This window comes from Oncorhynchus masou, chromosome 31 (genome assembly GCF_036934945.1).
Source record: "Oncorhynchus masou masou isolate Uvic2021 chromosome 31, UVic_Omas_1.1, whole genome shotgun sequence".
Lineage (NCBI taxonomy): Eukaryota > Metazoa > Chordata > Actinopteri > Salmoniformes > Salmonidae > Oncorhynchus > Oncorhynchus masou.
In genome coordinates this window covers 48,235,080-48,258,084 of record NC_088242.1, presented here as the reverse complement: position 1 = coordinate 48,258,084, position 23,005 = coordinate 48,235,080, and the positions used below count along the sequence as shown (strand labels likewise).

Below are 23,005 nucleotides of genomic sequence, written 5' to 3'. Positions count from 1 at the left end.
ATCTCATATGCATACCTATATACTGTACTCTATATCATCGACTGCATCCTTATGTAATACATGTATCACTAGCCACTTTAACTATGCCACTTTGTTTACATACTCATCTCACATGTATATACTGTACTCGATACCATCTACTGTATCTTGCCTATGCTGCTCTGTACCATCACTCACTCATACATCCTTATGTACATATTCTTTATCCCCTTACACTGTGTATAAGACAGTAGATTAGGAATTGTTAGTTAGATTACTTGTTGGTTATTACTGCATTGTCGGAACTAGATGCACAAGCATTTCGCTACACTCGCATTAACATCTGCTAACCATGTGTATGTGACAAATAAAATTTGTTTTGATTTGATTTGAAGAAGCATTTTGTCTCCTCAACTTGCTCAACAGCCACATCATTCATTACCAGATTTAGCTGAGATCTAGAACTTAGGGAATTTTGTACAAAATACAATGTTCTGAGGTTTAGAAATGTTCAGGACCATGTTCAGGATGTTCAGGTTTATTACTGGCCACCCATTCCAAAACAGTGATTTCACTAGCTGTGGTTGCTGACACGTATAAAGTTGAGTCATCAGCATACATGGAGACATGCTTTGTTTAATGCAGTTACAGGTCATTGGTAAAAATAGAAAACAGTAGAGGGCCAAGAGAGCTGCCTTGCAGTACACTCCACTCCACTTTATGTTTAACATTAGAGAAGCTCCATTAAAGAAAACCCTCTGTGTGTAAGGGTTGTCGTCGGTGAAAGAAGGAGAGGACCAAAGTGCAGTGTGGTTAGTGTTCATCTTTTTAATAAACAACTGAACAATTCAAAAAATAAAAAACAACAAAGTGATAACCGAAACAGTGCAGACACACAAAGACTGAAAATATAGAAAAACTAATAGACTGCCAACCCAAACTCACGCCCTGACCATACTAAATAAAGACAAAACAAAGGAATAAAGGTCAGAACGTGACAGTACCCCTCCCCAAAGGTGCGGACTCCGGCCGCAAAACCTGAACCTATAGGGGAAGGTCTGGGTGGGCGTCTGTCCGCGGTGGCGGCTCTGGCGCGGGACGTGGACCCCACATCAACACAGTTTTTGTCCGCCTCCTCAACCGCCCCGTGGCCTCTTACGGGCAGTGACCCTCGCCGCCAACCTCCGACTGGGGACCCTAGCCATGGGCCCCGAATGGATGGGAGATTCCGGCAGCGCCGGACAGGCGGGAGACTCCGGCCATGCCGGAGTGAAGGATGACTCCGGCAGCGCCGGACACGCAGGAGACTCCGGCAGCTCCTGGCTAACTGACGGCTCAACTGACAGCTCTGGCGGCACCTGGCTGGCTGGCGGCTCCTGAATGGCTGGCAGCTCAGGACAGACTGGCGGCTCTGGCGGCTCAGGACAGATGGGAGACTCTGGCGGCTCAGGACAGACGGGAGACTCCGGCGGCTCAGGACAGACGGGAGACTCCGGCGGCTCAGGACAGACGGGAGACTCTGGCGGCTCAGGACAGACGGGAGACTCTGGCGGCGCTGGGCAGGAGGAAGGCTCTGCAAGCACTGGACAGGCAGGAGCATCTGTAGGGAGAAGACAGAGAGACAGCCTGGTGCGGGGGGCTGCCACTGGATAGACCGGATCGTGCAGGCACACTGGAACTCTTGAGCACCGAGCCTGCCCAACCTTACTTGGTTGAATGCTCCCCTTAGCCACGCCAGTGCGGCGAGGTGGAATATCCCACACTGGGCTGTGCTGGCGAACCGGGGACACCATGCGTAAGGCTGGTGCCATGTACAGCGGCCCGAGAATACGCACTGGAGACCAGATGCGCTGAGCCGGCTTCATGGCACCTGGCTTGATGCCCACTCTAGCCCGACCGATACGAGGCGCTGGGATGTACCGCACCGGGCTATGCACACGCACCGGGGACACCGTGCACCTCACGGCATAACACGGTGCCTGCCCGGTCCCTCTCTATCTCCGGAAAGCATGGGAAGTTGGCGCAGGTCTCCTACCTGCCTTCGCCACACTCCCCGTGTGCCCACCCCAATACATTTTTGGGGCTGCCTCTCGGGCTTCAAGCCACGCCGACGTGCTGCCTCCTCATACCACCACCTCTCGGCTTTCGCTGCCTCCAGCTCAGCCTTGGGGCAGCGATATTCTGTGCCCATGGTCCCTTGCTGTCCAGAATCTCCTCCCAAGTCCATGAGTCCTGCGATCACTGTTGCTGCCCGTTACCACGCTTCTTGGTCCTTTTGTGGTGGGTGTTTCTGTAAGGGTTGTTGTCGGTGGAAGAAGGAGAGGACCAAAGCGCAGCGTGGTTAGTGTTTATCTTTTTAATAAACAACTGAACACTTCAAAAAATACAAAACAACAAATTGACAACCGAAACGGTTCTATCTGGTGCAGACACACAAAGACTGAAAATATAGAAAAACTAACAGACTGCCCACCCCAACTTACGCCCTGACCATACTAAATAAAGACAAAACAAAGGAATAAAGGTCAGAACGTGACACTGTGCTCTATTAGATAGATTTCTGTGCCATATCATGGATTCTGAGCTGCAGTAACAGTACATCTCCCACAATCTTATTATTATCAATTTCTTTCAACCAATCACCAGTCATTTGCGACTCGTTTCAGAAAACTAGGTGTATGTCACACATTATTACTTCACAGGAGAAGGATTTGAACGTAAACATTTTTTTAAATTCAAAATGCATTTTTTTTTAGCAAATGCCTTCTGAAATATCTTCATGTGCCTTAATAACAAACCTGTATTCCATCCTTAAATACAAATACAATTGTTAAATTACAAGCCTAGTTTGTGTAGCCACGGAAAAAAAGTAGGAACCTTCCCACTAGCCATGATTGGCTGAGATAATGGATGGGCTGGACATGCCGGGATATGAGATTGGATTGGTCTGTCATGTACCATGTAGTCTGTAATGTGAGCTGTTCAGTATGTGTGGATAGTCCTCCTTTTTTTGGGGGGGGGGGGGGATTGCGACTTTTCTCAACAACATTGATGCCCTGAATTTAGCAGGTGCTATCGACAGTTAACTGGAAAAAGTTGGAAAAAGTGATGGGCTACTTTCTGCACACGCCACAGTAAGTGTGAACCAGAGTGACTTAACACACTGCTGGCCAAACAAAACAGTTAGCTGTAGCTACAAACGAAACAGAGTTATTAGGTGGTTCCAGTCTGCCTTGAAGCATTCATCCATGTATGCGGATAAGAGTCTTGCTACAATTTCAGTTATACTTTAAAATTTAGTCAGAAAATCATTTTTATTGCAAGTTAAAGTGTACTGTTAGTTAGCTAGAGAATGTTAGCTTTCTGGCTCGCTTGTGGCAATATTACTACAAACTTGTAGTAATATTACTTGAATCAGAAATGTATTTGCATTGCTAGTTATAGCCTAATGTTAGCTAGCTAACATTGAACCTAGTTTATTAGCTTTAGCTACCTGCAGATTCATACTACAGCTATGACAATGCTTGTATTGGTAGCAGTATGAGTTGGGATTATGCTAGCTACTTGTCTAAACAAAAGACTCCACTTCGGCCGGATTATTACATGATTTATAAAATTAGCCAGGTGTGTCTGGGGGTGATTAAGGCCCTCTATTGTATTTCATGAACATGTGTACATGTCTAGACCATAGTGACCCATCCACTTAGCTAGATGTGGGTGAGGGGTGGTTATAGCATTTCCTTCACATGACCCATCAATTTAGACAAGTATGTTGGGTAAGAGTCTATAATTTATAATTATAAAAATACTTTATCTGGATACTTTCTGTTTTTGGTATAGCTACTCTGCATGATTACGATGTGTCACTGTTCATGTTGGCATTTCCTGCCTAGGTTTACCCACTTTACCAAAAATAATTGTCAACATCAAATGTTTTTGTGACGATTAAGCCATCTGATTCAATGAAAGATGGAGTTGAATTTGTCTTTCTGCCCATAATTTCATTGAAAATGTACTCTTAAAGTCCCCCCCATCATTCTTATAGCATTGATCTTGTTTTCAATATACTCAGGCCACCAGGTGGAGGTGGTGGGGTACCACTGGTGACCACTGTGGCGTGAGGGGGGTCCAGCCTGAGGATACCCACTATAGTAAGGGACCCTGTTGTGGGAGTGGAAGTGTGTGTGTGTGTGTGTGTGTGTGAGGAAGAGGGGTAGTAGGCAGCAGCACTAACCCTATACCTACATCCGGGTTGGATTATCACCCACAGCCATGGGACCGGCAGCCAGAAGTGAGTGAATGTTAGACATGTTCAATCAACCAGTCAGTTGTAACAGTGGTATGGTAGTCCTGGGGTACAGGCTTGTGGGTCCATAATTTGCATTCCCAGCACTGCACCCAGACCTCCTTAGGCTTGTTTACAACTAACCCTGACCCTTGCAGCCATTGGCTAGATTCAATTTTAGCTACATGTTAAAACTTTAGCATTGCTACCATTGTTTACATCAAATATATCTACCCACTGGTTATAAACCTGATATAACCTGCTACATTCACACCTCTACCATAGCAGTGTTCCTACATGCTCAAAAGAGTAGATTATACACTGTTCATAGGCTTCTAGCCTTCACCACTCTATAACCTTCCCATTATCTCATGCTCTGTCTGAAGGATCGTTTAGAGCCAATACCTGTGTCCCACTTCCTGGCTCTAGTGATAGAAACAGAGAGGAGACCTTCCTTCTTATGAGTGTATGTGTGTGTGGTGCGTGTCAGTGTTGTGCTGAGAGTGGGCTCGTGGCCATGGCCAAGTGCTGCTGTATCCATCCAGAACCCCTCAGACACACAAACCAGACATGAGACTAACCAGAGTTCCATCAAAAAGACAAATGAAAGAGTAACACAAAACAAAGATGTACTCAAAATAAAACAGTCAGCATTTCTCATTCTGTTTTCTCCCTCAAGGCTCTTGCTTTAAAAAGGAGCAGGGTCTTTGTAATTGACACAGATTACATCAGTAAGAAGTCGTTTGAAACATTGTTGAGTGATGAATGAGATCCTAATAGCCTACTTCAGTCAGTTCCATCATGGGTTAACACCTACCATATGCAGGTTATCATAGTGAACAGGGTGGGCACAGGTTGAAGATGAGGGCACCTGCATATGTTCCAACAAAGAGAACTGTATATCTGCACACCTTACAAATAGGCTACAGGCATACCCTCTGCTAGGTTTGAAATTAATGCAAGTTATGATCTATGGTCTATTCTGATACTGTACATGGGCAACAATTAAACAAAGCAAACCAGGATCCTCCCTCTGACTTTTTCCTGTACTCCACCAGGGCCAGTATCCACAAAGCGTTCTGATCAGTGTAGCAGTGCTGATCTAGCATCAGACTACTCCGTCCATGTAATCTTAATCCATTATTATCCAATATACAAAACTGATCCTAGATCAGCATTTATACTCTCAGACGCTTTATGAATATCGGCCCAGGCTTTCAACATTACTCTCTGCTCAGCTGTGGCAGACAGACACTAACTGTGTGCCTATGCTGCTATCTTCTGGCTGTGTTCAGAATTGCAGCTGTCTGATCCTGCCTTGGCCACATTTCAGACCCCTTGACTTTTTCCACATTTTGTTGTGTTGTAGCCTTATTCTAAAATGGATTAAATAAATACAATTCCTCAGCAATCTACACACAATACCCCACACTGACAAAGCAAAAAAGGTTGAGAAATGTTTGCAAATATATAACAAATAAATCAGACCCTTTGCTATGAGATTCAAAATTGAGCTCAGGTGCATCCTGTTTCCATTGATCAGAGCAAAAACCAAGCCATGGGGTCGAAGGTATTGTCCTCATAGCTCCGAGACAGGATTGTGTCGAGGCACAGATCTGGGGATGGGTAGCAAAATATTTCTGCAGAATTGAAGGTCACCAAGAACACAGTGGCATCCATCATTCTTCGATGGAGGTTTGGAACCACCAAGAGCTGGCCGCCCGGCCAAACTGAGCAATTGGGGAGAAGGGCATTGGTCAGGGAGGTGACCAAGAGCTTTAGAGTTATTCTGTGGAGATGGGAGAACCTTCCAGAAGGACAACCATCTCTGCAGCACTCCACCAATCAGGCCTTTATGGTAGAGTGGCCAGACGGAAGCCACTCCTCAGTAAAAAGCAGCCCACTTGGAGTTTGCCAAAAGGCACCTAAAGAATCTCAGACCAATGGAAACAAGATTATCTGGTCTGATGGAACTCTTTGGCCCGTATGCCAAGCGACATGTCTGGAGGAAACCTGGCACCATCCCTACAGTGAAGCATGGTGGTGGCAGCATCATGCTGTGGGGATGTTTTCAAAGACAGGGACTGGGAGACTAGTCAGGATCGAGGCAAAGATGAACGGAGCAAAGTACAGTGATCCTTGATGAAAACCTTCTCCAGAGCGCTCAAACCCTCAAAGTGGGGCAAAGTTTCACCTTCCAACAGGAAAACGACACTAAGCACAAAGCATAGACAACGCAGGTATGGCTTCGGGACAAGTCTCTGAATGTCCTTGAGTGGCCCAGCCATAGCCCGGACTTGAACCCAACCAAACATCAATGGAGAGACCTGAAAATAGATGTGCAGCGACGCTCCCCACCCAACCTGACAGAGCTTGAGGGGATCTGCATAGAATAATGGGAGAAACTTCCCATAAACAGATGTGCCAAGCTTGTAGCATCATACCCAAGAAGACTCAAGGCTGTAATCGCTGCTAAAGGTGCTTCATCAAAGTGCTGAGTAAAGGGTCTGAATACTTATGTCAATGTGATATTTCCTTTTTTATTTTGAAAGAATTAGCAAACATTTCTAAACACCTGTTTTTGCTTTGTCATTATAGGGCATTGTGTGTAGATTGATGATAATTATTTTACATTTTTAAATACATTTTAGAATAAGGCTGTAACATAACAAAATGTGGTAATTGTCAAGGGGTCTGAATACTTTACGGAGGCACTGTAAATCTGCAGATTGTAAGTCTTCCTCCTATATCAAAATAAAATAAAATAATACAACTCAAAAATACAGTATAAATCCTTTCTTTTATAGTTTCTTAAAAAAATATAATACTGCTAATGGTTTGATGGATTCAGTTTATTAACAATCCTTGACACTGAATAAAAAATTCCCAAATTGTTTTCCTTTTCAACATGGCTTCTAACTCCAGGAACACCCCTACAACACCCCTAACATACAACAAATACATACATGACTTTAGAATGTTTCTAGTGAGTCAAATAGAAACTTTCAAAACACAATATAAGTTCAATTATAAAAGTCTCAATTTGGCAGTACAAAGAGGACTTCACAGGGATTTTATATTTCATACCTCCACTGATTTTCGAATAATGCCTCGGCTTATTATTAAAAACTCTCTTCTTCGTGTCGAAAATGGCCAACTTAATAAAATAATAATACATCTGTTTTTGAATGTGTAGTTATACAAGTAATTCTGAAATGAGAAATGTAGCAACCTCTTAAAGGGATGACAGTCATGGTGGTGGAATTCTTGGGCTGAAGACCAGAGACCTAAGGGGACCAACAGTTTCACCAACAGTCTGACTACAGTAGCTACATAATTTCAGGACCCAATTTCTCTGCCTATTCCACAGAAGATAGTGCCGATAATAGCAATGAAGCTACTACATCAGCCAGCCAGACTCTGTAGTTAATAAGAGACAATGTCTGCATGCCAATTGGTGCCCTTTTTCCTATAAAGTATACCACTTTTGACCAGGGCTCAAAGGGAATACATAGGGGCTTTGGTCAAAAGTAGAGTGCACTATATAGGGAATAGGTTGCAATTTGGGGTGCACACAATAAAAGTGGAAACAAAGAATAGCATTCTGAAAACAGCAGGCGGGCTGAGGCGATCGCTTTCTTTCCAATATAAAATACTGACCATGCTCAGTGACTCAAACCATCACTAATTTGCCCCTTAGTAAAGTCATATGTTTTTAAAAATCCCATAAAAAAATTACAAATAAAATAATAAAAGAAAGTAAAACACAAGCATAATATATAATACACACTGAGTGTACAAAACATTAGGAACACCTGCTCTAAATCCACTTGAATCAGTGTAGATGAAGGGGAGGAGGAGACAGGTTAAAGAATATTTTTTAAGCCTTGAGACAATTGAGACATGGATTGTGTATGTGTGCCATTCAGAGGGTGAATGGGCAAGACAAAATATTTGCCTTTGAACAGCTATGGTAGTAGGTGTCAGGGGCACCGATTTAAGTGTGTCAAAAACTGCACCACTGCTGGGTTTTTCATGTTTCCTGTGTGTATCCAGAATGGTCCACCACCCAAAGGACATGCAGCCAACTTGACACAACTATGGAAAGCATTGGAGTCAACATGGGCCAGCATCCTTGTGGAACGCTTTCGACACCTTGTAGAGTCCATGCCCCGATGAATTGAGACTTGTTCTGAGGGCAAAAAAGGTGTGAAACTCAATATTAGGAAGGTGTTCCTAAGGTTTTGTACACTCAGTGTATAATATACTTCATGAAATCTATTAATTCATCTTGGTAGCTACTCGTTTTCCGGAAACCAGTCAGACCAGACACACCCGTAAGAAAAAGGGAGGGCAGATGAAGGCAGAAGATACTAAGGCCTCCGTGGAGAGACTGATGAAAGAGTGGAGTAAAAAGTAAAACCCACCCCAGCACCACAAATAGCAGCTGTGGGATACCCCTCCTGCAGTACCCCCTCCACAGTGTTCCATAGTGTTGCATCTCAAGCCCCTCCCCAAAGCCCATCTTCAGAAAGTAGGAGTGCTGATCTACTATCAGTTGCCTTTTAGATAATAATGAATAGACAATAATGGAAAGGGGATACCTGATCATAGATCAGCACAGGTCCAGGTCCTCTCTCTGATCAACAGCTCACAAAAAGTCACTAAAGTGCTCTCACAAACAAAGCTAGCTTACTAACTAATTACGTAACAACCCCGAAAAGCGCTTCAGGAAGAGACAGAAAATAACAGATGAGGAACATCCTGGATTCATATGGGTGTTTGTTCACACTCACTCCATCAAATACGTTATATCCCACTGTAGAATTAATTAATACCTAAAGATGAGTGTCTTCTAAAACCAAGTCATTTGATGAAAGATAAGGCAAAATGTGTGTGTCCAAAAAGATACAGGTCCATATGTTGTGCTTGATTGAGAGTATGTGTCCAGACACCGTGTCTGTGTTTCAATGTCAGAGTGTGTGTCTGTGTTTCACTGTCAGTGTGTGTCTGCGTGTCTGAGTTTCACTGTCAGAGTGTGTGTCTGCATGTCTGTGTTTCACTGTCAGAGTGTGTGTCTGCATGTCTGTGTTTCTATGCTGTGTGGTGTATAGCTTTTCCTGTCTTCAGGTCTTCATAGTCAGTACTTGGGTACTTTGGTGTAGTCCTCCTGGACAACACTCTTACACAGGCACATAGACAGGATCATTCCCAGAAGCTGGAGGACGAAACAACTGGGTTAGTTATGCTAAAAGCATGCACGCACACACGCACAAACACACACACACGTGTGCCCAAAATCACCAATGCATGCACACACAGATAGACAGACACGCACGCACACGGTAAGCACACACACAAGCATTAAAACCAAAACTAGCATACGCAAAGACAACCACACCAGGCGCAGAAACAGGGTGGGGCACAGTAGACCTCCTATTATTAATCTTGAAGGTGCAGGATGCATACACATTCATACGTCACATGATGCCTCACATGATGAGGGACTGTGTGTGGGCATGTATGTAATGTGGGTGTGAGGGCCTGTGTGTGCGATACCTCAATGACTGCCACTCCAACACAGATTCCAAGAATAACTCCACAGTTCTCCAGAAGCCAGCCCTCCACACTATGCATGCAGCCCTGTAGAAAGAGGAGGGGGAGAGAAAGAGACAGATTTTAATTTTAGAAAATGTACATACTGTACACAGTGGCGACCCGTCATTCAGTGCAGCTTTGAGCCCCACATGTTTTGCCCCCCCCCCCCCCAAAATGAAAGGGGTTGCAGTCTGCTGTGAAGCATTCATCCATGTATATAGGTAAGAGTCTAGCTACAGATTCAGATATTATACATACAGTTGAAGTCGGAAGTTTACATGCACTTAGATTTGAGTCATTAGAACTCGTTTTTCAACAACTCCACAAATTTCTTGCTAACAAACTATAGTTTTGGCAAGTCGGTTAGGACATCTACTTTGCGCAAGACAAGTAATTTTTCCAACAGTTGTTTACAGACAGATTATTTCACATATAATTCACTGTATCACAATTCCAGTGGGTCAGAAGATAAAATACACAAAGTTGACTGTGCCTTTAAACAGCTTGGACAATTCCAGAAAATGATATCCTGGCTTTAGAAGCTTCTGAAAGGCTAATTAACATCATTTGAGTCAATTAGAGGTGTACCTGTGGATGTATTTCAAGGCCTACCTTTTAACTCCGTGCCTCTTTTCTTGACATCATGGGAAAATCAAAAGAAATCAGACCTTCACAAGTCTGGTTCATTCTTGGGAGCAATTTCCAAACGCCTGAAGGTACCACGTTCATTTGTACAAAGAATAGTACGCAAGTATAAACACCATGGGACCACGCAGCTGTCATACCGCTCAGGAAGGAGACTCGGTCTGTCCCCTAGAGATGAACGTACTTTGGTGCGAAAAGTGCAAATCAATCTCAGAACAACAGCAAAGGACCTTGTGAAGATGCTGGAGGAAACAGGTAGAAAAGTATCTATGTCCACATTAAAACAAGGCCCTATATCGACATAACCTGAAAGGCCGCTCAGCAAGGAAGAAGCCACTACTACAAAACCGCCATAAAAAAAGCCAGACTAAGGTTTGCATCTGCACATGGGGACAAAGATTGCAATTTTTGGAGAAATGTTCTCTGGTCTGATGAAATTGAAATAGAACTGTTTGGCAAAAATGACCATCGTTATTTTTGGAGGAAAAAGGGGGAATCTTGATAGCCGAAGAACACCATCCCAACCGTAAAGCACGGGGTGGCAGCATCATGTTTTGGGGTGCATTGCTGCAGGAGGGACTGGTGGACATCACAAAATAGATGGAATCATGGGTAGGAAAATTATGTGGATATATTGAAGCAACATCAGGAAGTTAAAGCTTGGTTGCAAATGGATCATCCAAATGGACAATGACCCCAAGCAGACTTCCAAAGTTGTGGCAAAATGGCTTAAGGACAACAAAGGCAAGGCATTGGAGTGGCCAACATAAAGCCCTGGCCTCAATCCTATAGAAAATGTGTGGGCAGAACTGAAAAAGTGTGTGCGAGCAAGGAGGCCTACAAACCTGATTCAGTTACACCAGCTCTGTCAGGAGGAATGGGCCAAAATTCACAGAACCTATTCACCCAAGCTTGTGGAAGGCTACCCAAAATGTTTGACCCAAGTTAAACAATTTAAAGGCAATGCTACCAAATACTAATTGAGTGTATGTACACTTCTGACCCACTGGGAATGTGATAAAAGAAATAAAAGCTGAAATAAATAATTTTCTCTACTATTATTTTGACATTTCACATTCTTAAAATAAAGTGGTGATCCTAACTGACCTAAGACAGGGAATTTTTACTAGGATTAAATGTCAGAAATTGTGAAGCTGAGTTTAAATGTATTTGGCTAAAGTGTATGTAAACTTCCGACTTCAACTGTACATACTCTACCGTTCAAAAGTTTGGGGTCACTTAGAAATGTCCATGTTTTTTTGTCCATTAAAATAACATCAAATTGATCGGAAATACAGTGTAGACATTGTTAATGTTGTAAATGACTATTGTAGCTGGAAACGGCAGATTTTTTATGGAATATCTACATAGGCGTACAGAGGCCCATTATTAGCAACCATCACTCCTGTGTTCCAATGGCACGTTGTGTTAGCTAATCCAAGCTTATCATTTTAAAAAGGCTAATTGATCATTAGAAAACCCTTTTGCAATTATGTTAGCACAGCTGAAAAATGTTGTCCTGTTTAAAGAAGCAATAAAACTGACCTTCTTCAGACTAGTTGAGTATCTGGAGCATTAGCATTTGTGGATTCGTGGGTTCGATTACAGGCTCGAAATGGCCAGAAGCAAAGACCTTTCTTCTGAAATTAGTCAGTCTATTCTTGTTATGAGAATGAAGGCTATTACATGTGAGAAATTGCAAAGACACTGAAGACCTTTACATCGCTGTGTACTACTCCCTTCACAGAACAGCGCAAACTGTATCTAACTAGAATAGAAAGACGAGTGGGAGGCCCCGGTGCACAACTGAGCAAGAGGACAAGTACATTAGAGTGCCTAGTTTGAGAAACAGACGCCTCACAAGTCCTCAACTCGCAGCTTCATTAAATAGTACCCACAAATCACCAGTCTCAACGTCAACAGTGAAGAGGCGACTCCGGGATGCTGGCCTTCTAGGCAGAGTTCCCCTGTCCAGTGTCTGTGTTCTTTTGCCCATCTTAATCTTTTATTTTTCATTGGCCAGTCTGAGATATGGCTTTTTCTTTGCAACTCTGCCTGGAAGGCCAGCATCCCGGAGTCTCTTCAGATTTCTCCTGAAGAGAGAAAGAGATTGAGAGAAATAGAGAGGGGGAGAGCAATAGATACAGGGAGAGAGAGGTGTGCAGAAAGAGGTAAGAATAAAGGGATCATCCAAACGGGTCAGGACACAGAGAGCTCTCCAAACACCACCGTTGTCTTTGGACGAGGCTCAGTGCAGCATGCATACCGGTGTGTGTGTTGTGTTGTCTTTGGCGGGGCCTGTAAAGCGGTAGAATAACAACCAGAGGCTGGCTGGAAAGAGAGAACATAAAAAGGATCCCTCTATAATAACAGTCCAGCAGCCTTACGGGAAAACATAGGAAACATTCATCAGCCCTCTGCTGTGTGTGTGTCTCTGCTGTGTGAATAGAGGCCTTTACTCAACACAAACAACAGGGATTGCTGCTGTCAACAGGGTGATTAAGTACTACTGTAGTCCTGCCTTACTGAATTACCATCTGGGACATGACTAGGTTGCTGTCGGATGGTCAGGTGGAGTCTGATTAGATTCATATAGGAATACAACTTTGTAATGAGATGACACAGACCTTTGCTAAAAATACATTTTCTGTTCAAATTAAATATAAACAGAGAAGTTTAGCTATGGTTTGCCTAAATGAACAAGAGCCAGGGTGTGGCTCATATATATAGGCAGGTCAGCAGACAGGTGTTCACAGAGCCCAGTCTCCTTGACATCTGTCCCTCTCCCTCCCTCTATACTACTTCATAAACAGGCAGGTCAGCAGACAGGTGTTCACAGAGCCCAGTCTCCTTGACATCTGTCCCCCTCCCTCCCTCCATACCGTTTCGTAGACTGGCAGATTGGTAGAGCATGGTTTAATGTCAGTCCCCCCTATCCCATCCTCTCTCTTTAGCTTTCCCCCCTTCCCCCTCTCTCCAACATACCATTTTTGATGACAGGCAGGTCAGTAGACATGTGTTCACACAGCCTACTCCTTGATATCTGTCCCCACTCTCTCCCCCCTTCAACATACCGTTTCGTAGACCGGGAGGATGTTGGACAAGTGTTCACAGAGCCCTGTCTCCTTGACGTCTGTCCCGGGCAGGGTTTCGTTCCGACAGGAGCAAGGGTACATGGAGACAGAACTGTTCCTGATCCATACATTCTCTGACCAGTTGCCTGGGCCAGTCCAACCACAGCACTTCATCTGGAAGGCGGGAGGGGGGGTGGAGGCAGGACAGGGAGGTGGGAAGAGGATGGGGGGATTGGCAGAAAGAAAGAACAAAAGAAAGAGAAATAGGGAGAGAAAGCATGATTCATATGTACCAGTTAAATTCTTTGCTGAAACAGACAGTGTTCAAACAGCAAAAGAAGCCCAACACACCTTGCCTGATGCTCGCATGAACATTTTGGGGTGATAGGCTTGGCAGGAGAGCCAGATATGCAAGAATGAACAGGGGAGGGGGATGTTAAAGTGGAAACCTTTTGAATAAGTAGCGCCGTGAGAGTACTTGTGCTTTTGAAAGCACAGTATCACATTCAGTTGACAACTGAAATATACTGAACAAAAATATAAACGCAAATGAAACAATTTCAAAGATGTTGCTGACTTACAGTTCATATAAGGAAATCAGTCAATTTAAATAAATTCATTAGGCACTAATCTATGGATTTCACATGACTGGGCAGGGGTGCAGCAATTGGTGGGCCTGGGAGACAGGTCCATACAATCATAATGAGTTTTTCATCACAAAAGGGGTGTATTTCAGACAGAAATACTCCTCCGCACACCCTCTGAAGATCCAGCAGGTTAAGAAGCTGGATGTGGACGTCCTGGGTTGGCGTGGTTACACGTGGTCTGCGATTGTGATCGAAATTCTCTAAAACGACATTGAATGCAGCTTATGGTAGAGAAATTAACATTCAATTCTCTGGCAAGTGCTCTGGTGGACATTCCTGCAGTCAGCATGCCAAATGCTTGTTCCCTAAAAACTTGAGACATCCGTGGCATTGTGTTGTTTGACAAAACTGCACATGTTTAACCTCACTAGGGTAGGGGGTACTATTTTCACCTCCGGATGAAAAAGCGTGCCCAAAGTAAACTGCCTGCTACTCAGGCCCAGAAGCTAGGATATGCATATAATTAGTAGATTTGGATAGAAAGCACTCCAAAGTTTCTAAAACTGTTAAAATAATGCCTGTGAGTATAACAGAACTGAAATAGCAGGCGAAATCCTGAGGAAAATCGATCCAGGAAGTGCCATTATTTTGAAATGGCTGGTTTTCCAATGAAAGCCTTATCCACCATTTAAAGGGATAGGACCCAGATTCCATTCCCTATGGCTTCCACTAGTTGTGAACAGTCTTTAGACATTGTTTCAGGCTTTTATTCTGAAAAATGAGGGAGAATGACAACTTTGAGTCAGTGGAGAGTGGGATGTCCCCAGAGCTGTTTTTGGATATAAAGAGGGACTTTATCGAACAAAACAAACATGTATTGTGTAACTGGGAGTCTTGTGAGTGCAACCATACGAAGATCATCAAAGGTAAGTGATTAATTTCATTGCTATTTCTGACTTTCGTGACTCATCTACTTGGCTGGCAACTGTATGTAATGTTTTGTGTGCTGAGCGCTGTCCTCAGATAATCGCAAGGTGTGCTTTTGTTGAAAAGCCTTTTTGAAATCTGACACGGCGGCTGGATTAACAACAAGATAAGCTTTATTTGGATGTATTACACTTTCATGAAAGTTAAATATTTATAGTAATTTAATTTGAATTTGGCGCTCTGCAATTTCACTGGATGTTGGCCAGGTGGGACGCTACCGTCCCACACCCCCTAGAGAGGTTAATGATCATGCTGTTTAACCTGTTTGGGCTAGGGGGCAGCATTTTCACTTTTGGATGAAAAGAGTGTCCAGAGTAAACTGCCTCCTACTCAGTCCCAGATGCTAATATATGCATATTATTAGTAGTATTGGATAGAAACACTCTGAAGTTTCTAAAACGGTATGAATGATGTCTGTGAGTATAACAGAACTCATATGGCAGGCAAAAACCTGAGAAAAAATCCAAACAGGAAGTGGGAAATCTGAGGCTTGTAGTTTTTCAACTCAGCTATTATTGAAGATACAGTGGGATATTGGTCATCTTGCACTTCCCAAGGCTTCCACTAGATGTCAACAGTCTTTAGAACGTTGTTTGATGCTTCTACTATGAAGGGGGGCTGAATGAGAGGGGAAAGAGTCAGAGGTAAGGCATAGAACCACGGGGTCGTGACACACGGTCATGAGAAATTTACCTCTCGTTCCATTACTTTTCAACAAACGATGGAATTCTCTGGTTGGGACATTTTTTAACATTTATGATAAAAACATCCTAAAGATTGATTCTACACATCATTTGATATGTTTCTACGACCAGCAATATAACTTTTTGGACTTTTGGTCCGACATTTCCGCTAGAATTGCCCGCGCCTCGTGAGTGTCGATTTCTTTACTAAAAGCGCGAACAAAAGGAGGTGTTTGGACATAAATTATGAACTTTATCGAACAAATCAAACATTTATTGTGGAACTGGGATTCCTTGGAGTGCATTCTGATGAAGATCATCAAAGGTAAGTGAATATTTATAATGCTATTTCTGACTTTTGCTTACTCCACAACATGGCGGGTATCTGTTTTGCTTGATTTGTCGTCTGAGCGCCATACTCAAGATTATGCATTTTTCGTAAAGTTTTTTTGAAATCTGACACAGCGGTTGCATTAAGGAGAAGTTTATCTAAAGTTCCATGTATAATAGTTCTATCTATTATCAATGTTTATTATTTCTGTAAATTGATGTGGCTCTCTCTCTACTGAACATAACACGCCAATGTAAACTGAGATTTTTGGATATAAATATTCACTTTATCGTACAAAACATAATCCTATGAGTGTCATCTGATGAAGATCATTAACCTGTTGTGACTAGGGGGCAGGATTTTCATTTTTGGAAAAATAACATTCCCAAAGTAAACGTGATATTTTGTCAGGACAAGATGCTAGAATATGCATATAATTGACAGCTTAGGATAGAAAACACTCTAAAGTTTCCAAAACTGTAAGAATATTGTCTGTGAGTATAACAGAACTGATATTGCAGGCGAAAGCCTGAGAAAAATCCAATCCGGATGTGACTCATGTTTTGAATGCTCTGCGTTCCGATGCGTCCCTATTGAGCAGTGAATGGGCTATCAACCAGATTCTTTTTTCTATGTATTCCCCAAGGTGTCTACAGCATTGTGACGTAGTTTCACGCCTTTATGTTGAAGAATACCCGTAAGCGGCTACATTGCTCAAGTGGTCACCTGATGGCTCTCAGAGTGATTCTAGCGTAAAATACAGAGGTAGCCATTTTTCCTCTCGCTCCTACTGAAAAACCAATTGTCCCGGTGGATATATTATCGAATAGATATTTGAAAAACACCTTGAGGATTGATTATAAACAACGTTTGCCATGTTTCTGTCTATTATGGAGCTAATTTGGAATATTTTCCGGCGTTGTCGTGACCACAATTTCCGATTTCTCAGCCAAACGTGAAGAACAAACGGAGCTATTTCGCCTGCAAAAAGTATTTTTGGAAAAAAGGAACATTTGCTATCTAACTGGGAGTCTCGTGAGTGAAAACATCCGAAGCTCATCAAAGGTAAACAATTTAATTTGATTGATTTTCGTGACCAAGTTACCTGCTGCTAGCTGGACATAATGCTATGTTAGGCTATCGATAAACTTACACAAATGCTTGTCTTGCTTTGGCTGTTAAGCATATTTTGAAAATCTGAGATGGCAGGGTGATTAACAAAAGGCTAAGCTGTGTTTCAATATATTTCACTTGTGATTTTCATGAATAGGAATATTTTCTAGTAATATTTATGTCCGTTGCGTTATGCTAATTAGCGTCAGATGGGAGTTACAACAAGTTAAAGGTTAGTGATTCATTTTATCTATATTTCTGCTTTTTGTGACAACTCTCTTTGGCTGGAAAAATGGCTTTGATTTTCTGTGACTTGGTGGTGACCTAACAATCGTTTATGGAGCTTTCTCTGTGAAGCCTTTTTGAAATCAGAGACTGTGGCTGGATTAATGAGAATTGTATCTTTAAAATGGTGCCTAATACTTGTATGTTTGAGAAATTTGATTTCTGTTTTTGAATTTGGCGCCCTGCAATTTCATTGGCTGTTGGCGAGGGGTTCCGCTAGCGGATGGAACATTTCTGGGATCTTTTATTCAGCTCATGAAACATGGGACCGGCACTTTACATGTTGCGTTTCAATTTTTGTTCAGTGTAAATATCAACGTTGACAAAGTGGAAACTAAGGCTACTCACCGTCCTCTGTACATAGTCCCAGGTGTGTTCTGTGCTCCTGTTCTGACCAGTGTAGTTGACCAACATCCCCTTGATGATGTTGGACATCTCATGCTTCAGCTGCATAGGGAGACAAAGGAAATAATACATGCATGAGCTAATTTAACTTTCAAAGTTAGGACAAGAAAAGGTACTAAAAAAGGTACTAATATTATCTAGGCATGATGCACTAATATTATGAAACCTGAATATAGCACAGAGCATGGGTAATAATGCACACCAACAGCACAATGTCATGTTTCAATTGCCTTTCTATATACAAATAATGACAACAAGCTATACACTAAGTGTACAAAACATTAGGAACACCTGCTCTTTTCATGGAATAGACTGACCAGGTGAATCCAGGTGAAAGCTATGATCCCTTATTGATGTCACTTGTTTACTCCACTTCAATCAGTGTAGATGACAGGGAAGGGACAGGTTAAAGAAGTATTTTTCAGCCTTGAGACATTTTAGACATGGATTGTGTTTGTGTGCCATTGAGAGTGAATTGGCAAGACAAATGATTGAAGTGCCTTTGAACGAGGAATGGTATTCGGTGCCAGGCTGGGTTTTTCACGCTCAACAGTTTCCCGTGTGTATCCAGAATGGTCCATCATCCAAAGGACATCCAGCCAACTTGACACAACTGTGGGAAGCATTGGAGTCAACATGGGCCAGCATCCATGTGGAACGCTTTCGACACCTTGTAGAGTCCATGCCCCGACTACTTTAGGCTGTTCTGAGGGCAAAAGGGGGTGCAACTCAATATTAGGAAGGTGTTCCTAATGTTTTGTACACTCAGTGTGTATTATAGGGCCACATGGTAGGGAGGCAGGGGAGTTGTGCCTAGCCTACATGCCTTAATAGGGGAGGAGTGGTGAGGGAGCCCAACCCTGTTCTGGGAAAGTGTGCCACCCTGCCCTGGCCTGTGGTAAACCCTAAACACAGAGAGCAAGCATTCACACACACACAGCCATAGCAACCCCCACCTATCGTGAGTCATGAGATTCAAGTGGATCATGGGAACGGCTGAGCTAACAGAACTCAAACCGGTCAGATCGGCTCAAACAAAACACTCCCGTTTGTTCACGCACACACACACACGCGCACACACATCCAATTTCACCCATTAGCCTACTCTTCTTTCTTCTATAAAACAAGAATCACAGGTCCAACCAAGTTATGAAATCTTGAATATCATTATTCTCCCTCGATTTTGTGTTAAACAATTAAATAAAAGCTTCCCTCTTGAGCTTGAGCAGTTTGACTCTGGTAAAAACTCATAGCTGAAAATCAAATTTGTATCTGTGCTGTTTTAATGTTAGCGTTACAGTAGATTTACAGTTGACCAACCCTTGTGGTGCTGCTAGTGCCCCTCTCCTACCCATTATACACCGTGATGACATGTCTCCATCCCCGTGCTGTCATTTCACCAGCCGCTCAGAGTTGGCAACCGCCACGACGAGAATCGGAACTCAACCTTTGACTCATCGCAGAACAATGCTTCACTCCTGGCACATCCTGTTCCTGTTACACCAATACTAACTGTGCATTCCATCACAGTCAGGGGTCAGAGGGGGGATTCTGAGAAGGCCTTCCCAGGAGTCAGGGAAGGTACAGCTGTGTAGGGGGGAGTGGAAATGCAAGATATGTCCCAGCTGTGAGGCCAAGAGAGGGAAGGAGAAGGGGGGAGAGCAGGACTCGGGAGATGGGGTGGGAGAGGGGCAGGGATTGGGAAAGGGGGCAAGGAAGGAGAAGGATGAAGGGGGTGGGAGAGGGATGAAGAGAGAGGTGGTAGAAGAGTGAAGCAGAGGGAGATGAAGATGGAGAAAGGGTGGGGTAGAAAGAACAGGGAAGGACATAGGGAGGAAGGTATAACTCACCCTGTCTCTCTGAAAGTAGATGAGCACCCCAGCGGTTACCTGGGCAATGAGGATGAGCAGGAGGCAGGTGAAGTACTGGGGAGAGACAGACAGAGAGCATCACGGGAAAGTGAGTTTGACAGGTTCATTATAACAGTTCAAAACAACAATGGTCTAGTTTGTATGACACAGGCCAAACCAAGTTTACAGAGAATGTTAATCAATGTCATTGACTTGAAATGTTAGTCAGTTTAGTCAATCTGAAATGGAATCTCAGAAGTTGAATGGACACTGAAATAATGTAAGTCATTTGAAATGTTTTCGTAGAAGTAGAGCATGGCTGCCCTCACGACACCCCTGAACCTCCCAGGTTTATCTCCCTGTATCCCCTCCTCACCCTCCTTTAACCCTCTCATCACAGTAAATCCACACATACTGCTGACCTAGGATGGTATTTAACTAACAATCCTCCATAGACCAAACAGGACTCTTTGTGTCTATACTAGAGGTCAAGCGATTAATCGGCACGGCCGATTAATTAAGGCCGATTTCAAGTTTTCATAGCAATTGGTTTTGAATGCCGATTATGGCCGATTACATTGCAGTCCATGGGGAGACTGCGTGGCAGGCTGACCACTTGTTACGTGAGTGCAGCAAGGAGCCAAGGTAATTTGGTAGCTAGCATTAAACGTATCTTAGAAAAAACAATCAATCTTAACATAATCACTAGTTAACTACACATGGTTGATGATATTACTAGTTTAACTAGCTTGTCCTGCGTTGCATATAATCAATGTGGTGCCTGTTCATTTATCATCGAATCTCACCCTACTTTGCCAAACGAGTGATGATTTAACAAAGCGCATTCGCGAAAAAAGCACAGTCGTTGCACCAATGTACCTAACCATAAACTTCAATGCCTTTCTTAACATTTTACATAATTATGACATAACATTGAAGGTTGTGCAATGTAACAGCAATATTTAGACTTATGGATGCCACCGGTTCGATAAAATAAGGAACGGTTCCGTATTTCACTGAAAGAATAAACGTTTTGTTTTTTAAATGATAGTTTCCGGATTTGACCATAATAGTGCCTCGTATTTCTGTGTGTTTTTTACATTATAATTAAGTCTATGATTTGATATTTGATAGAGCAGTCTGACTGAGCGGTGGTAGGCAGCAGCAGGCTCGTAAACATTCATTCATACAGCACTTTCCTGCGTTTGCCAGCAGCTCTTCGCAATGCTTGAAGCACCGCGCTGTTTATGACTTCAAGCCTATCAACTCCTGAGATTAGGCTGGCAATACTACAGTGCCTATAAGAATATCCAATAGTCAAAGGTATTTAGAATACAAATGGTATAGAGAGAAATAGTCCTATAATTCCTATAATAACTACAACATAAAACTTCTTAACTGGGAATATTGAAGACTCATGTTAAAAGGAACCACCAGCTTTGTTCTCATGTTCTGAGCAAGGAACTTAAGTTAGCTACTTTCTTCTTCAACAATGTGTTTTTGCATTATTTTTACCAAATTGAACATGTTTCATTATATATTTGAGACAAAATAGATTTTTATTTATGTATTAAATTAACTTAAAATAAAAGTGTTCATTCAGTATTGTTGTAATTGTCATTATTACAAATATATACAGTGCCTTGCGAAAGTATTCGGCCCCCTTGAACTTTGCGACCTTTTGCCACATTTCAGGCTTCAAACATAAAGATATAAAACTGTATTTTTTTGTGAAAAATCAACAACAAGTGGGACACAATCATGAAGTGGAACGACATTTATTGGATATTTCAAACTTTTTTAACAAATCAAAAACTGAAAAATTGGGCGTGCAAAATTATTCAGCCCCCTTAAGCTAATACTTTGTAGCGCCACCTTTTGCTGCGATTACAGCTGTAAGTCGCTTGGGGTATGTCTCTATCAGTTTTGCACATCGAGAGACTGACATTTTTTCCCATTCCTCCTTGCAAAAGAGCTCGAGCTCAGTGAGTTGGATGGAGAGCATTTGTGAACAGCAGTTTTCAGTTCTTTCCACAGATTCTCGATTGGATTCAGGTCTGGACTTTGACTTGGCCATTCTAACACCTGGATATGTTTATTTTTGAACCATTCCATTGTAGATTTTGCTTTATGTTTTGGATCATTGTCTTGTTGGAAGACAAATCTCCGTCCCAGTCTCAGGTCTTTTGCAGACTCCATCAGGTTGTCTTCCAGAATGGTCCTGTATTTGGCTCCATCCATCTTCCCATCAATTTTAACCATCTTCCCTGTCCCTGCTGAAGAAAAGCAGGCCCAAACCATGATGCTGCCACCACCATGTTTGACAGTGGGGATGGTGTGTTCAGGGTTATGAGCTGTGTTGCTTTTACGCCAAACATAACGTTTTGCATTGTTGACAAAAAGTCTCCCAGGTGGCTTGTGGCAAACTTTAAACGACACTTTTTATGGATATCTTTAAGAAATGGCTTTCTTCTTGCCACTCTTCCATAAAGGCCAGATTTGTGCAATATATGACTGATTGTTGTCCTATGGACAGAGTCTCCCACCTCAGCTGTAGATCTCTGCAGTTCATCCAGAGTGATCATGGGCCTCTTGGCTGCATCTCTGATCAGTCTTCTCCTTGTATGAGCTGAAAGTTTAGAGGGACGGCCAGGTCTTGGTAGATTTGCAGTGGTCTGATACTCCTTCCATTTCAATATTATCGCTTGCACAGTGCTCCTTGGGATGTTTAAAGCATGGGAAATCTTTTTGTATCCAAATCCGGCTTTAAACTTTTTCACAACAGTATCTCGGACCTGCCTGGTGTGTTCCTTGTTCTTCATGATGCTTTCTGCACTTTTAACGGACCTCTGAGACTATCACAGTGCAGGTGCATTTATACGGAGACTTGATTACACACAGGTGGATTGTATTTATCATCATTAGTCATTTAGGCGGCAGGGTAGCCTAGTGGTTAGAGCGTTGGACTAGTAACCGGAAGGTTGCAAGTTCAAACCCCCGAGCTGACAAGGTACAAATCTGTCGTTCTGCCCCTGAACAGGCAGTTAACCCACTGTTCCTAGGCCGTCATTGAAAATAAGAATTTGTTCTTAACTGACTTGCCTAGTTAAATAAAGGTAAAAAAAATTAGGTCAACATTGGATCATTCAGAGATCCTCACTGAACTTCTGGAGAGAGTTTGCT

The 23,005-nt window shown here is 42.8% G+C and overlaps 1 protein-coding gene across 1 annotated transcript in view; it reads right to left on the bottom strand.

Annotated features, from left to right (window-relative positions):
• Positions 1-7,098: 7,098 nt before the first annotated feature.
• The window catches only part of LOC135524038 (CD82 antigen-like), a 51,191-nt gene continuing 35,284 nt past the window's right edge, over positions 7,099-23,005 (bottom strand). The window contains exons 5-9 of the mRNA XM_064951173.1: positions 19,823-19,897; positions 17,916-18,014; positions 13,582-13,755; positions 9,824-9,907; positions 7,099-9,482 (exon numbers count right to left, since the gene is read on the bottom strand). Coding sequence (XP_064807245.1) covers positions 9,405-9,482; positions 9,824-9,907; positions 13,582-13,755; positions 17,916-18,014; positions 19,823-19,897 — 510 coding nt within the window. The 3' untranslated portion in view covers positions 7,099-9,404. The remainder of the gene's footprint in view (positions 9,483-9,823; positions 9,908-13,581; positions 13,756-17,915; positions 18,015-19,822; positions 19,898-23,005) is intronic.